The 17,398-nt window shown below is 42.6% G+C and overlaps 1 protein-coding gene across 2 annotated transcripts in view; it reads left to right on the plus strand.

Annotated features, from left to right (window-relative positions):
- Window positions 1-17,398, plus strand: part of ADK (adenosine kinase) — a 604,142-nt gene that overhangs the window by 72,548 nt on the left and 514,196 nt on the right. For both annotated transcript variants that reach the window (XM_008269935.4, XM_008269936.4), the window contains exon 3: window positions 9,387-9,440. In XM_008269935.4, the coding sequence (XP_008268157.1) occupies window positions 9,387-9,440 (54 nt within the window). The remainder of the gene's footprint in view (window positions 1-9,386; window positions 9,441-17,398) is intronic.

A 17,398-nucleotide genomic window follows, 5' to 3' on the forward strand; every position in this document is an offset into this window, starting at 1 on the left:
TGAATGTTGCTGTTCTTGAGCTAATGGCATTGTTTGTTTATACAGTTAGAGGTATTCTGGTAAGAGGGCAGGGAGAGATACTTAATAAGTGTTAAGTTGGGTGCTGGCCAGTTTCTGTGTATGTTACTCGATCAGAATAGCAACCCTGTGACATGGTTCTAGTATCATTAGAGAAATTAAGTGACCTGCCCACTTAATTTAATGACAAAATCAGGCTGAGAATGTAGGTCTTTTGACCTTTGACCTTTTGACTCTTAATCTACTTAGAAGTTCTCTTTGTGGAAGCTGGAGATCTGATAAAAAAAAAAAAAGGACCCTTTCTACTGCTCTCTCTCGTTTCCACATCCTTTACTCTTTGGTATGTGTGTCATTTTCCTCTACTAAGTTAGCCAAAAACAAACAAAAAAACCTGAGAAATAGACTACCACTGTACCATTTTGTTATCTCTTATTTTTGGGAATTGAGTTCAATTTGAATCTTTAAAATGATTGTAAAAGCAGAATGCCCACAAAATCATGTCATTCGGAAGCAAAGCACAACCAAAAATAGACCATGCTTTGCATTATTCTGGGAAAGATATGGTGGGAAATTCTGTTAAGTTGACTTTTTCCTTTGACATTTACTGATTTAGAACATTAACATTATTCTACCCTACAACACATTGTATATGTTCTGTTTTGTCAACAGCAGTTAGATTGACAAAACAGGACATACCAAGTTAAGAACTCTGTATAGTTAAAAACACACTAAACAAACTTCACTGTATGTTTCAGTGGGAAATACCTATAGTTAATCAGTAAGGATTGTGGTCCTGATGGCATATTTGTTTTACATTTGCTTTTTTTTTTCTTTTTTTAACAGGCAGAGTGGACAGTGAGAGAGAGAGAAAAAGGTCTTCCTCTGCTGTTGGTTCACCCTCCAGTGGCCGCCGTGTTTGGCATGTTGCGGCCGGCGCACTGCGCTGATAAGAAGGCAGGAGCCAGGTGCTTCTCCTGGTCTCCCATGGGGTGCAGGGCCCAAGCACTTGGGCCATCCTCCACTGCACTCCCTGGCCACAGCAGAGAGCTGGCCTGGAAGAGGGGCAACCGGGACAGAATCCGGCGCCCCGAACAGGACTAGAACCTGGTGTGCCTGAGCCGCAGGCAGAGGATTAGCCTATTGAGCTGCGGTGCCAGCCACATTGCTTTTTTATTTTTTATTTTTTAATTTTTAAAAATTTTTTTGACAGGCAGAGTTAAACAGTGAGAGAGGGAGACAGAGAGAAAGGTCTTCCTTTTGTTGATTCACCCCCTACATGGCCACTACCGCAGGCGCACTGTGCCGATCCAAAGCCAGGAGCCAGGTGCTTCCTCTTGGTCTCCCATGCGGGTGCAGAGCCCAAGGACTTGGGCCATCCTCCACTGCCTTCCTGGGCCAGAGCAGAGAGCTGGACTGGAAGAGGAGCAACCGGGTCAGAATCTGGAGCCCCAACTGCCACTAGAACCCAGGGTATTGGCGTCGCAGGCAGAGGATTAGCCAAGTGAGCCGCGGTGCTGACCTTATTTTTTTTGAAGGTTTATTAATTTTTTTTTGAGAGGCAGAGTTACAGGCAGAGAGAGGGAAAGACAGAGTCTTCCATCTGCTGGTTTACTTTCCACATGACGCCAACAGCTGGAGCTGGGCTGATCCAAAGCTGGAAACTAGAAACTTCCTCTGGGTCTCTCATGTGAGTGCAGGAGCCCAAGCACTTTGGTCATTTTCCACTGCTCTCCCAGACCATTAGCAGGAAGCCTGATCAGAAGTGGAGCTGCTGGGACTCAAACTGGTGCCCATATGGGATGCCGATGCCTCAGGCGGAGGCTTAACCTACTATGCCACAGTGCCAGCCCTGCATTTACTTATATAGTTTACACTTTCTCTTTTTTCAAAATGAGTTTAAGACATTTTTAGTTTATATGCACTATCTTTGGTGTATTTTTTAAAGGTGTTTTATGAAGATTTTTTTCTTTACAAATGACTATGTATTGTCCGGCGCCACGGCTCACTAGGCTAATCTTCCACCTTGCGGCGCCGGCACACCGGGTTCTAGTCCCGGTCGGGGCGCTGGATTCTGTCCCAGTTGCCCCTCTTCCAGGCCAGCTCTCTGCTGTGGCCAGGGAGTGCGGTGGAGGATGGCCCAGGTGCTTGGGCCCTGCACCCCATGGGAGACCAGGATAAGCACCTGGCTCCTGCCATCGGATCAGCGCGGTGCGCCGGCTGCAGCGCACCGGCCGCGGCGGCCATTGGAGGGTGAACCAAGGGCAAAGGAAGACCTTTCTCTCTGTCTCTCTCTCTCACTGTCCACTCTGCCTGTCAACAAAACAAAACAAAACAAAACAAATAACTCTGTATTAATGTGGAGCTTGATTATAGTTGATGAACTTTGGAAATGTCTTTAAGATGCCTGGAGAAACAGATCACCTGTAAGACTGACCTTTTTCTAATTTGCAAGCCAAGTCAGTGTTCCAGTTTTAAAGGTTAGAAGATTATTCTTTTAGGCAGCAGGATATATTATTAATAACTATAGGTTATTTTATTTTTTTTTAGATTTTATTTATTTATTTGAAAGGCAGAGCTACAGAGAGGCAGAGAGAGAGAGAGAGAGAGAGAGAGAGAGAGAGAGAGGGAGAGATCTTCCATCCACTGGTTCACTCCCCAGATGAGCCCAACGGCCGGAGCTGAACCGATCTGAAACCAGGAGCTTTCTCCAGGTCTCCTGCTTGGGTGCATGGATCCAAAGACTTGGGCCATCTTCTACTGCTTTCCCAGGCCACAGTAGAAAGCTGGATTGGAACTGGAGCAGCCAGGTTCTTGAACTGGCACCCATATGGAATGCCGGCACTGCAGGTACGGCTTTAAGTGTTATGCCACAGCGCTGACTCCACTATAGGTTATTTTAGTGGTGTTTCAAATGGTTATTAACCTAAGGTTGGATAAAGTAGATATCAGTAGTGGCCAGCGCTGTGGCATAGCGGGCAAAGCCACTGCCTGCAGTGCCAGCATCCCATATGGGCGCTGGTTGGAGACCCGACTGCTTCACTTCCGATTTGATGACCCAAATCCTGAGGAGGCTTCTGGCTCCTGGCTTCACATCAGCTCAGTTCTGGCCGTTGCGGCCATCTGGGGAGTGCACCACTAGTGGAAGATCTCTTTCTCTCTGCTTCTCTGTAACTCTGCTTTCCAAATAAATAAATAAATCTTTAAAAAAAATAAGTAGATATCAATAAAGGAGATTTCTATGAGACATGCTGATCTGGAGTCAGAAGTTTATAAATGAATCTATATAAATATCAGTATATTTATAGACATATAAACAAACATGTACAAGGTACATGTGTGCTAAAGAATTTGGCCTTGCTCAAAGAGAGGTCCATCTGGGTAGTAATTGACACCATAATTGATAAAAGTATCTTTGTTTATAGCCGGGGCCGGCCAAAGTGTTACCAAAAAGTCAGCCATGAGACTTAAAGTCAGGACTTTTCTTATGGTGTCAGTCCTTCTGGAGGCTGAGTTCAGCCATATGGACGGTTTACCAGTCAATCATGCCTACATAATGAAGCTTCAATAAAATCTCTATAGACACTGAAGCTGCCCTGGTTGGCATTACTCTGTGCCACATTGTCACATACTGATCCTGAGAGGGAAATTTGTCTTAACTTCACTGGAAACAGAACAAGGAGAGACTCATTCATATATAACCCTCCCAGACACTGCCCTAGGTTTTTCTTCTCTTGGCTTATTTTGGCCCGTGTCTTTTCCTTTACTGAAACTGAGCATTCAGTAGCTTTAAGTGAGTTCGGTGAATCCTTCTGAATTTATTGAACCTGAGGGTAGTTGCAACTTGTAGCTACTTTGGGAAAGAAAGCAGTTGTGGGTATTATGTCCTCAAACTTTGTAGTTTGGCCAATACCAGGTACTATATATGTATAAGATTCTTAGATAGCAGTGTGGAAGAGTCAAGAAAAAAATGAAAATAAAATTAAGAAAAAAAAAGCAAAGATATGAATAAAAGTTACTGGAATCTGAGAAGTCAAATCAGAGAAAGGAATACTTTAGGAAGACTGACTGCTTTAAAGCGTATTTGAGAGTAGATCACTAATTTGCTTGGAGGACAGTTCAGAATGGATCATGGAAATTCACTGTTAAAGACATGAAAATTGGGAGAGTAAAGTTTCCCCTTGGGCATTTTGATCAAAATCAAGCTGTTCTTGCCTCCCCTGTTCTTGCCTGTTATGGACCCTTTCTTCTGGCCCCTTTTCTTAGGCCCTTCAGATTCTTATCCTGAGAATTTAAAAGGGAAAGTTGTTTTGGGGGAAGGAGCAAGAAGACACAGAAGATGGGAAAGGAGGAGAAAGTTGGGAAACAGATAAAAGCTGACCTCCCTTTTTTTTTTTTTTTTTAATTTTTTGATAGGCAGAGTGGACAGTGAGAGAGAGAGAGAGACAGGTCTTCCCTTGCCGTTGGTTCACCCTCCAATGGCCGCCGCTGCAGCCGGCGCAGCGCGCTGATCCGATGGCAGGAGCCAGGAGCCAGGTGCTTTTTCCTGGTCTCCCATGGGGTGCAGGGCCCAAGCACCTGGGCCATCCTCCACTGCACTCCCTGGCCATAGCAGAGAGCTGGCCTGGAAGAGGGGCAACCGGGACAGAATCCGGCGCCCCGACCGGGACTAGAACCCGGTGTGCCGGCGCCGCAAGGTGGAGGATTAGCCTATTGAGCCACGGCGCCGGCTCCTGACCTCCCTTTTTTTTGAATCTTGTAGATTTACTCTCCTCTACAAACTTTATTTTGTGTTGTTACCATTATACATTGTACTATTTAGCTTTATTGTAACTCTCATATTCTGAGTAGTTATTTTATTCTGATTTGCTAATGAACTGTGAGGTCTTTCAGATAAGAAATGCATGTTTTTATTTTTATTTTTATTTTTTTGACAGGCTGAGTGGACAGTGAGAGAGACAGAGAGAAAGGTCTTCCTTCTGCCGTTGGTTCACCCTCCAGTGGCTGCCGCGGCCGGCGTACCGTGCTGATCCGATGGCAGGAGCCAGGTGCTTCTCCTGGTCTCCCATGGGGTGCAGGGCCCAAGCACTTGGGCCATCCTCCACTGCACTCCCTGGCCACAGCAGAGAGCTGGCCTGGAAGAGGGGCAACCGGGACAGAATCCAGCGCCCCGACTGGGACTAGAACCCGGTGTGCCGGCACCGCAAGGCGGAGGATTAGCCTAGTGAGCCGCGGCGCCGGCCGGTGTTTTTTTTAAAGATTGATTTATTTATTTGAAAGAGTTACACAGAAAGAGGAGAGAAAAAGAGAGAGAGAGAGAGGTCTTTCATCTGTTGGATCACTCCCCAATTGGCTGCAACGGCCGGAGCTGCGCCGATCCAAAGCCAGGAGCTTCTTCCAGGTCAGGTCTCCCACGTGGGTGCAAGGGCCAAAGACTTGGGCCATCTTCTACTGCTTTCCCAGGCCATAGCAGAGAGCTGGATAGGAAGTGGAGCAGCCTGGTCTTAAACCGGCGCCCATATGGGATGCCTGTGCTGCAAGCCAAGGCGTTAACCCGCTGTGCCACACAACTGAGCCCAAAATGTGTTTTCATGTTTCACTTTCACAAGCCAGACAGAAAAGTAGCATTAGTTAAGTTCCCCTTATGTATGTACCAAGCACTTTGTTAAAACATGGATGTTGGGGATGTTGGCCAGTGCTGCGGCTCACTTGGCTAGTCCTCCGCCTGTGGCACTGGCACCCCAGGTTCTAGTCCCGGTTGGGGCGCCGGATTCTGTCCCGGTTGCTCCTCTTCCAGTCCAGCTCTCTGCTGTGGCCCGGGAAGGCAGTGGAGAATGGCCCAGGTGCTTGGGCCCTGCACCTGCATGGGAGACCAGGAGGAAGCACCTGGCTCCTGGCTTTGGATTGGCGCAGTGCACCGGCCGTAGCGGCCATTTGGGGGGTGAACCAGTGGAAGGAAGACCTTTCTCTTTGTCTTCCTCTCTCACTGTCTAACTCTGCCTGTCAAAAAAAAAAAAGGATATCATCAAATCCAGTGGTTTCAAATTTTTAAACTTTCGTGTTCCATAAGTGTATTTTGATAAATAAGTACTTCACATATTAATGTATATGACTTTTTTTTCTTGCCTTTTTTTTTTTTAAATTTATTTGACAGGTAGAGTTATAGACATAGACATAGACATAGACATAGAGAGAGAGAGAGAGAGAGAGAGAGAGAGAGAAAGGTCTTCCTTCCATTGGTTCACTCCCCAAATGGCTGCCACGGCCGGCGTGCTGCACCGTTCTAAAGCCAGGAGCCAGGTGCTTCCTCCTGGTCTCCCATGTGGACGCAGGGGCCCAAGCACTTGGGCCATCCTCCACTGCTTTCCTAGGCCACCTCAGAGAACTGGACTGGAAGAGGAGCAGCTGGGATTAGAACCTGGCGCCCATATAGGATGCTGGTGCTGCAGGCGGAGGATTAACCAAGTGAGCCACAGCACTGGCCCCTCTTCTTCCTTTTTTAAATTTATTTTTTATTTATTTGAAAGGAAGAGTTGGAAAAGAGAGAAGAGAGAGAGGAAGGGAGGGAGGAAGGGAGGGAGGAAGATCTTGTATCCACTAGTTCACTCCCCAAGTGGCCACACCACCAGGGCTGGGCCAGACGGAAGACAGAGCCAGAAGCTTCATAAGGGTCTCCCACGTGGGTGCAGGCCCAGGCACGTGGACCATCTTCCACTGCTATCCCAGGCATGAGAGCAGGGAGCTAGATCGGAAGTAGAGCCGCTGGGACTTGAACCAGCACTCATATGGAATGCTGGCACTGCAGGCTTTGGCTTAGCCTGCTACATCACAGCGCTGACCCCAATGTATATGGTTTTTGTAACTTTAAATAAAACTAATAATTCATCCTTTTTAATAGACTCTTAATACCATAGTGATTTCATATCCACTATCCTTCAGAAAAATAAACAAGTTTTATTTTTTAAAGATGTATTTATTATTTATTTGTAAAACAGAGTTAGAGATTGATATTCCATCCCTTGTTTCACTAACAAAATGACAGCAACAATGGGGTTGGGCCAGATTGAACCAGGAGCCAGGAATTCCATCTGGTTCTTCTTTTTAGGTGGCAAGGGCCAGTCTTGGGCCAACTTCTTCTGCTTTCCCAAGCACATTAGCAGGGAGCTGATTTGGAAGTGCAGCAACTGAGACTTGAACTCGCATTTGTATGGATGCGGGCGTCACAGGTGGCAGCTTAGCTTGCTGTGCCATGTCAGCTCCAACTTTTTTAGCATTAAAAAACTTTGTATCCCCCCCCCCCAAATTTGTACTTCTTTTGCACTTTTCCTCACCAGATTTTAAAAAATTTTTAAAATTTTAAAAAATATTTATTTGAAAGAATTACAGAGAGAAGTAGACACACACACACACACACACACACAGAGCAAGAGAGAGAGAGATCTTCCATGCTTGCAAACAGAACATACTCTCAGAAGTCCCAGTTTCTGATTTTTAGCTTAATTCTTTATAGAAATGATGTTTAAAACAGGAAGCCCTGTAATTAGTTTGTCATTCTTTAAAGACGGCGTTGCAGACAAAATTTCATGGATCATTCCTCGTTGAACACTGCAGGGCATACAGTTCACTTCCATTAAGGATGGGTGAAAGATAGGCTGTTTATAAAGTGAGCAAAGAGATTTGTGAGAGAGCACACAGAGAAGGGAAGCTGACATGGTCTTTTCACCTGGACCTTTGAACCATGGTCAGGCAGATTAGTTTTATAAAAGCCTGGAACAAATAGAAACCCAAGGCCTGGAAATTATTATTATTGTTGTTTATCTGTTTCCATATGCCTCTCAGAAAGTATTTACCCTCAGTGGTACAAATATACAGTACTATGAAATGTTCTTGATTTAATATTTACAGCAACCTCTGTTTTATAGACTTAAAGAAGGGAAGCACTTGGGCCACGCTGTGGCACAGTGAGTTAAAGCCCTGGCTATATATAGGTGCCAGTTAGAGTCCCAGCTGCTCTACTTCCAGTCCAGCTCCCTGATAATGCACCTGGGAAAGCAGTAGAGGATGGGTGGTCCAACTGCTTGGGCTCCTGCACCCACATGGGAGACCCGGAAAAAGCTCCGGCTCCTGGCTTTGGCCTGCTCAAGCCCCAGCTGTTGCAGCCATTTGAGAGTGAACCAGTGGATGGAAGATCTCTCTCTCTATATATATCTACCTCTCTCTGTAACTCTGCCTTTCAAATAAATAAAAAATAAATCTTAAAAAAAAAAAAAAAAAGAAACTGAAGCACTTGGTCCTTGTTCATTAAGATGGTACATGACTGAGTCAGAAACTTCAAAATTAGTTCTTCCTCATGTATCTCACTATTTAATACATAACCTGATACAAAGTAGTAACTGCATTTTTTTTTTGGACAGGCAGAGTGGACAGTGAGAGAGAGAGACAGAGAGAAATGTCTTCCTTTGCCGTTGGTTCACCCTCCAATGGCCGCCATGGCCAGCGCGCTGCGGCTGGCGCACTGCGCCTATCCGAAGCCAGGAGCCAGGTGCTTCTCCTGGTCTCCCATGGGGTGCAGGGCCCAAGGACTTGGGCCATCCTCCACTGCACTCCCTGGCCACAGCAGAGAGCTGGCCTGGAAGAGGGGCAACCAGGACAGAATCCGGCGCCCCAACCGGGACTAGAACCCAGTGTGCCGGCGCCGCAAGGCAGAGGATTAGCCTACTGAGCCGCGGTGCCGGCCTGCATGTTGTTTTATCAGTTCTTTTTATTTTTAAAAAATATTCTATTTATTTATTGTAAAATCAGAGTTAGATATATTTTCCATCGGTTGGTTCATTTTTGAAATGGCTGCAATGGCCATGAATGGGCCAAGTCTGAAACCAGGAGTAGGTGGCAGTGACCTGAGTACTTTGGGCCATCTTCTGCTGCTTTCCCAGGCACATTAGGAAGGACGTGGATCCGAAGTGGAGCAGTATAGACTGGCACCTGCACTCATAAGATGCTAGTGTTAAGGTGGCAGCTGAATGAGCCACAGTGCTGTCCCCTTGTGAGTTCTTAAATACCTCACATTGTAGTTGTTTCTTGGGATGTTGAACGGCTGGATGAGAGTAGTATTACAGATGATTCACCATAGAACAGTGTAGTGAAGATATCTTGCATTTTTGAAGCACTGTCAGTGGAAGTGACTAATTGAATAGCAAAGAACCATCTGCTTTGACATTCTTGGTGTTTTATCAGTTAAATCAGAGATCTGTAACAGTGTAGTAGTGCTTGTTTGGTAGGGATCAACTAAGTGTTGTTGATAATCATATGTCTGTGAGGCAAATATATTTCTTTGTTTAACTGACCAGTGTATTTTTGTTTCTATATGATAGGTATTCTCTGAAGCCAAATGACCAAATTTTGGCTGAAGACAAGCACAAGGAACTGTAAGTTCATTAAACCATAGGTTGTATATAGTTAACTCTAAGAACTAGATGTCTGTAAACAATCTGGTTTTTAAAACTATATAAAATGTCTCTCTGTCTCTCTCTCTCTCACTGTCCACTCTGCCTATCAAAAAAGAAAAAAAAAAAGAAAAAAAAACTATATAAAATGTAAAGGTATAATTAAAACACTGTGGCCTTCAGCCTAATAGGATTGGGATAATTTATGTCACATAAAGTTAACATAGGAATTGTTCCTTATAAATATCAAAATATGTAGTATTGTTTTTTCATCTAGATTACAGAAGTTTTGGGAAATATGTCACTTCATTTTTTTTGTCGAGATAAAAATAATAAATTGTCATTGTTGGTTTTTGGGTCTGTCTTAAGGTGCCTCCTCCATTCCCATGCTGAAGATGGAGAAATACAATTTTTTTTGTTGCCTTATAAAAAAGTAAATCCATACCTATGGTTTAGCATAAGATAAAACTTTAAATGTTAAGTCTGAAGTGTGAATAAAATTTTGTTGCCTTTAAAAATTTTAATGTATTTCTTTTGTGCCTCTTTCAAAAAGTAACTGTATTTAGGATTCCTGGATATTTGCATTGCTGTTCTTCTCCCCTGTTGTAGTACTTAAAAGATTGGTACCTCACAAGAGCCTAGGGATTTTAGTTAAAAAGGAAAAGTTTGGGAATTTTTAAATTTATCTGAATCTTTTGAGTTTCTTAAGATTAAGCAAAAAGAGGGAACTTTAAAAAACTTTTATATGCTTCTACATTCTAGCTAGTTTACCTTCTTCCCCATTGTATAGTATGAAAATGATAATGTTAATTATTACATAAACACTGAAAGTCAATTAATACTGTAGCCTGTTTATTAAGTATATTGATGGACTTTACAAACTTCTTTGGGAGTTTCCCTAATGTTTAACACTCTGATGTTAAAAACATTGTTTTTAAACATCTAACTCGAATTTCTCTTGGTTTACTTTAATATAATCTTAATTTTTACTTGCCTTTGCGGACAATAACTTCTTTGATAGAGTATTCCAACACTTATTAGTTCTTCAAGTTACTGATTTTTCTAAGTACTTTTAAATGCTTTTTTTTAAAAGTTCTTCCCTGAGCCTTTTCCAAATTGTTTCCTTTCTTCTCTCTTACTGAAGAGATCATACTAAGTGTTAATTGTAAAATGCTAGGACCAGTGTGTGGAGAGGTAGTTTTTTAAAAGAGTTCTTAAAGATTATATACCCATTTTGTGCTAGCTTTTAACAATATTTGTATATTCTAGCCTCATTTGATTATAGTAACCATTTTGGGTTCTCACGTGTATTATCAAGAAATTTTGTGTATTTTCTTTCTTTTTTGCCAAATCTGGTCGGTAATGGAAGGTGACTATCACTGTACCCTTGGTTAGTTACTTGTTATTTGTAGATCTGGTAACAGAGCTGTTTTGGTTTGGGAATTAAGTACTCAGTCAACCTAGACTTTTGTAGACTGTAATAAGTACAATATCTTTATTTAAAGGATTTATTTATGTTATCCAAAAAAATTCATGTTAGTGTGTTCATTCATTTAAAATTTTTTTTTCTTTTTTCAGCTGTCCAAGTTATAATTCTTTCCCATGGGTAGAGTTTAGGTAATTGATATTTTTTCTTAGATTTTCTGATAAATTTTGAACGTAGAATACTCACATCTATACACCCATATCCTTACCACCTAGATTTTATTATTCTCATTTTACTGTATTTGCTTTATCACCTGTCCATTCTTCTATACATCCATTAATTTGACAGGGTTTTTTTATTTTTTTGATGGGTTTTGAAGTAAATTGCTTTCCCTTAACATGTCAACGCATTTATCCTTAATTATCAAGTTTAGTATTTTGGATTTCTTTTTAAAATTTTGCCTTTTCTAGAATGTGTTATATATGGAATCATATGACAGCCTGTTTTTTGTGTTTTTCTTTTTGAAAAGGTGATTTTTTTTTCCTTTATTGGTGCTGAAAGGAAGGATGGATAACATGGAGAAAATAAAACTGTGAGGCTCGAGGCCCATGTTCTGTACTTATTTGAGTGTCAACTTGAGGCCCATCCCTGCTCTGACTGCAGACCCTGGACCTGGGCAGGCTGGGGCAGGCTGTGGGGGCATTGTTGTGAGCGGACAGCTTTTCTTGCTTTCAGCTCCTGGATGGGCATAGCCCAGAAAAGCTAGGCCTCCAGGCCACCTTTTGTTCATTCTTTTGCTTGGCATCTCCTGTTTCCTCCAAAAATTGGGAGCCCAGCTGCAAAAGGGCTACTTGTATGTGTAGGAAAAACGGTGATGGCCACCCTTCTACCTGAGACTTCCAAGGGGGAGGTAGAGGCCCTCTCACACAGGGGGACCTGTGGGAAGGGGCTGCGCCTACCGCTCCTTGTTTTGTGGGTTGCTTTCCTGGCCTGTACCTCAGTGACTACCTCAGGACAGCCTCTCCACAGTGAGGTCTTGGGTCCTGTCAGAGTCTTCAAGACCTGGGACCCGTATGTTCCCAGGGAGCAGGCATGTGAGGAAGGCTCCTGCCATCAGTATTGCCCAACTGAAAGAGCTGTGTGGACAGCCCCACTTGTTCACCCCAGGGAGACCCTTGTGCTTCTAGGGTGGGAGGCAAGGGACATTACCTTGGAACTTTGTCAGCACCATAAACATGGTGGTCTCCTGGCCCTTCCATGCTCCAGATTCAGTCACCAGCCCTTAGTGCTGGCCACCCTGAAGCCAGCAGCCTGCAGTACAAAGGTACAGAAGTGGAAGACAGGCTGGGTATCTGAGGGAGTGGTCAATATTCCACTTGGGGTATCCACATCCCTTTATTAGAGTCTGCTTCCAATTCCCATTTTCCTTATGCTCATACACACCCTTTGAGGCAGCAGGTGATGGGTCAAAAACTTGGGTCTCTGCCTGTCATGAGGGAGACTCTCATGGCCTTGGCCTGTCCCAACCCTGGCTGTTGTGGACATTTGAGGAATGAACAAACAAATGGAAGATTGATCTCTCTCTGCCTTTCAAATAAAAAAAAAATCAGTTTTTTAAAAAAGACAATGTGGGACTGGCCAGCCTGTTTTTTATGTAGAAGTCTCTTTCACTGAGACCTTAATCTTTCTTAATTCCAATCTTTTAAGGTAGACTTGATTCATCATATTAAAAAATATAGTCTACCAGCACTTTGGCATGCTTTTTTTAAAAAAAAAATATATATATTTAATGTATTTGAAAGGCAGAGCTACAGAAAGAGGGCAAGACGTAAGAGAGAGATCTTACTGCTGCTGGTTTACTCATCAAATGGCCACAACAGCTGGGGCTGGGTCAAATTGAAGCCAGGAGCCAGAAACTTCTGGGTCTCCCATGTGAGTACAGTGGCCCAAGCACATGGACCATCCTCTGCTGCTTTCGCAGGTGCATTAGCAGGGAGCTGGATCAGAAGTAAGGCAGGCAGGACTCAACCAGAGCCCATGTGGGATGCTGGCATTGCAGGCAGGGACTTAACTCTTTGCACCACAGTGCCGGCCCCTTTGGCATGCTTTTTAAAAGTGTACCCTGTGGGGCTGGCACTGTGGCGTAGCGGGTAAAGCTGCCACCTGCAGTGCCAGCATCCTATATGGGCGCTGGTTTGAGTCCTGGCTGCTCTGCTTCCAATCCAGCTCTCTGCTGTGACCTGGGAAAGCAGTATAAGATGGCCCAAGTCCTTGGGCCCCTGCACCCATTTGGGAAACCTGGAAGAAGCTACTGGCTCCTGGCTTCAGATTGGTGCAGCTCTGGCCATTGCAGCCATCTGGGGAGTGAACCAGTGGATGGAAGACCTCTCTCTCTGCCTCTGCCTCTCTGTAACTCTGCCTTTCAAATAAATAAATATTAAAAAAAAAAAAGTGTACTCTAATTCTGTATACAGTAAGAGAATATAATTGTAACTTTATCTTGAATTGATTTATATTGAAAATATTAACTATGTTTTCATTTAAAATATTCTTAGTTCCTGAAATCTGGTGATTCAGATACCATATACACTTAGTCACTCATGCCTCACAAGTGTATTCATTATTCTGTCTGGGAAAGACAGGCATGCGACAAAACAGGGAAAACTTGGTGAGTAATGGTACTTGTTTCTTTTAGCAGAATGGTTTCTCTCAGATTCCTGGTTTTCATTATTCTACATACTGAACACTCTCTGGGATGATTTTAACTAGGTAAAGCTGAACATTTGAAATTGTGATGCGATTATTCCAAAACTGGGATTTATGCTTTGCTGTATGCACGATTGAATGTTGAACTGTTTTCATTGGTCTTCTTTAGATTTTTTCAATCTGTCATACTTGTAATTTTGTAAATAATGAGAGAGATATCATTATTTTATTCAGTAAATATTTTTTACCTTGTCAGTTAGTGTCCTAGGCACTGTTTAAAGCAAAGGTATTGTATAGCTTTGTGTATGCCAGTCATATCTCAGTTAAGTGGTTTAAAGGATAGTGACTTCATTTATAAATGGAGGCTTCTTTGCCAGTAATGGTTTTTCTAACTGTTGGATACATCTGTAGTTATAGAAAATAGATCCATTTTGTTTTTATGAGCATCTATTCATTATGAATATATAAATTCTATATTACCTTGATTAGAATATCAAGATCTGATCATAAGTATCCAGATGAGAAAGATTAAAACTTAGGAGCAGATGCCAAGGGCAAATATAAATATATTCAGAAGTATCCATACGACTTAACATAGACAGTGTTAAGTAGTTGATGGTAACTTCATAGCTGCAGATTTTTTCTGTTATCTGTTCCTTTTGAAAAGAGATTTATTTTTAAATTATATACTTGACTACAAAGTAGGTAAGGTAAAGGGTAAACTTTTACAAGCAATGTATGTTATTCTAAATTTGGAGTATTATCCCCTCTAATATTGAATGCTCTTTAATGACATGTCAAAAATTAAAATCGTTTTCTTAGAATTACTGATTAAAATGTGTCCTGTAAAAATTAGTTGTGTTTTATTTAGCCTTGCACTGCTTTAGTATTACAATGAAATAGGGAAAAATAAATTATGTGAGAGGCAAGAAAAAAGGGTATTGGAAAGGAACGTGTTAGATCTGATCTTTGGTATTTTGTGAACACGTAATTTCTTAGGAAATGGTGCTCTGTTTCTAAACCAGCTAGGGGAAATTTGTGACTATTTAAGTGACATATTTAAGAATATGTTCAAGGCTGTTGGAAACAATCAGTAATATCCACTGTGACCTTAATGCAGTATTATTGATATTGTGACTTTGCAATTCTTTGAAAACATCGATTATTTTGGTAAGAGTGATCTAAGAGCTGGTTGCCTAAGTGAATGGATTTTGTTCACGACGAAATATATTTGCTTAATGTGAAAGAGAAATCCTTTGGCAAGAAAAAGTTAATTGAAATATAGAACAGTTAGGATCAACAATGCTAAATACTTAATATTTCTTTGTTTTTTATAAATAAGGTGCAGTTTTTAAAGTAAGAACATTTTTATGGTCCCTTTCTTAGGTACCACATTCATATATTTTATAGTGTAGTACTTTACATTAGAAATGAATCTTGTAACTATAATATCCATATTTTATCTTGAATATGGTGAGATTCACATTGATGGAGCTGTTGCATGTTACATTTGTTTTTAATGTTAACACTGGACCCGGATCCAAGTCCCTTGATTTGTATTTAAGAGCTTTTTCTTGTCACACAGAGCAGCTCTGTAATAATATACAGTAATTTTTTTAAAAAAATATTTATATATTTCAAAAATAGAGTTACAGAGAGAGAGAGAGAGAGAGAGAGAGAAGAGGTATCTTCCATCCACTGCTTCACTCCCCAAGTGGCTGCAATGACAGGGACTAGGCCAGGCCAAGCAGAAGGCAGGAGCTTCATCTGGATCTCCCACATGGGTGGCAGGGGCCCAGATTCTTGGGCCATCCTCCTCTGCTTTCCCAGGCACATGAGCCAGGAACTGGATGGGAAGTGGTAGACAGGACTCAAACCAGTGCCCGTATGTTGGAATGCTGGCGTAGCAGGCAACGGCTTAACTTACTGCACCACAATGTGGCATCTTTTTTTTTTTTTAAAGATTTATTTATTTATTTGAAAGTCAGTGTTACACAGAAAGAGGAGTGGCAGAGAGAGAGAGAGAGAGAGAGAGAGAGAGAGGTCTTCCATCCGATGGTTCACTCCCCGATTGGCCACGGTGGCCAGAGCTGCACCCATCTGAAGCCAGGAGCCAGGAGCTTCTTCCGGGTCTCCCACGTGGGTGCAGGGATCCAAGGACTTCAGCCATCTTGTATGCTTTCCCAGGCCACAGCAGAGAGCTGGATTGGAAGTGGAGCAGCCGGAACTAGAAGCGGCACCCATATGGGATGCCAGCAATTCAGGCCACGGCATTAACCTGCTGCACCACAGCGCCAGCCCCAATGTAGCATCTTAAAAGGGATTAGTATCTGATTCAAGACTCAGTAACTGATCATAATGCAATCAGTGGTGATTGAATTAATTTCATGATACTGTGACTTTAGAAATGACCATTGGTGAATATTAAGTGAGTTGAGGAGAGTCAATCAGGTATTACATATGCCTGATTTCCTGACACAAGAAGATAAAAAGCTTTTTTTGTTAAACTTGATACAGAAAGCCTTATGTTTATGAAATAAGCCAAATTTATATTTTCATTTGCATTATACATTTTACAAACACATATTACATGACATAACTAAACCTTTTCCCATTTTTCTCATGTACTTAGTCTTTTTTTGTTTTTTACAGATTCATTATTTTAGTTAAAAGCCAGAGTCACAAAGAGGGAGAGAGAGAAACAGAGAGAGAGTGAGAGAAATAGAGGGAGAGGAAGAGAGAGATCCTCCATCCACTGGTTCATTCTCCAAATGGCTGCAACATCTGGGACTTGGCCATGCTGAAGCCAGGAGCCTGGAAATCCATCAGTCTTGCATATTGGTGCAAGGGTCCTAGCACTAGGGCCATTCTCTGCTACTTTTCCAGGCACATTGGCAGAGAGCTGGATCAGAAGTGGATCAGGGGCCAGCGCTGTGGCATAGCAGGTAAAGCCACTGCCTGCAGCGCTAGCATCCCATATGGATGCTGGTTCAAGACCTGGCTGCTCTACTTCTGATCCAGCTCTCTGCTATGGCCTGGGAAAGCAGTGGAAGATGGCGTGAGTCCTTGGGACCCTGCACCCATGTAGGAGACCCAGAAGAAGCTCTTGGCTCCTGGCTTCAGATCACCGCAGCTCTGGCTGTTGTGGCCAATTGCGGAATGAACCAGCGGATGGAAGACATCTCTCTCTCTCTGTGCCTTTCCTTCTCTCTATGTAATTCTGACTTTCAAATAAATAAATAAATCTTTATAAAAAAAAAAAAAAAAAGAAGTGGAGCATCCAGGATTCAAAATGGCATCTACATGGGATCCCCACATTGCAGGCAGCAGCTTAACCCACTAGGCTACCATGCTGGCCCCTTATTGAGCATCTTCATCAACATTTTTTCTGTACTGGAGCTCTTTTCTCTAGAGCACATCTGTCCTCATCCATCATAATTGATTTATTCAATTATGATGATTAAGAATTTGTTTATTTGCTTGAAAGGCAGAAAGTCAGATCTGCCATCCACTATTAACTCCCAAAAACCAACAACATCTGGGGCTGAGCCAGGCTGAAGGCAGAAGCTGGGAACTCAATCCACGGCTCCTACATGGATGGAGGGACCCGACTGTTTGGGCCATCACCTATTGCTGCCTTAGGTGCAAGAGTGCACATTAGCAAAAAGCTGGAATTAGAAGCAGAGCTGGGGCTTGAACTTAGATACTCCAATTCGGGATTGGAGTGGCAATCCCAAGTGGCATTTTAACTGTTACACTAAATACCCTCTCCTCAATTGTGATAATTTCATTGGAAGTTTTGCCCTAA

The sequence above is a fragment of the Oryctolagus cuniculus genome, chromosome 15, assembly GCF_964237555.1.
Source record: "Oryctolagus cuniculus chromosome 15, mOryCun1.1, whole genome shotgun sequence".
Classification (NCBI taxonomy): domain Eukaryota; kingdom Metazoa; phylum Chordata; class Mammalia; order Lagomorpha; family Leporidae; genus Oryctolagus; species Oryctolagus cuniculus.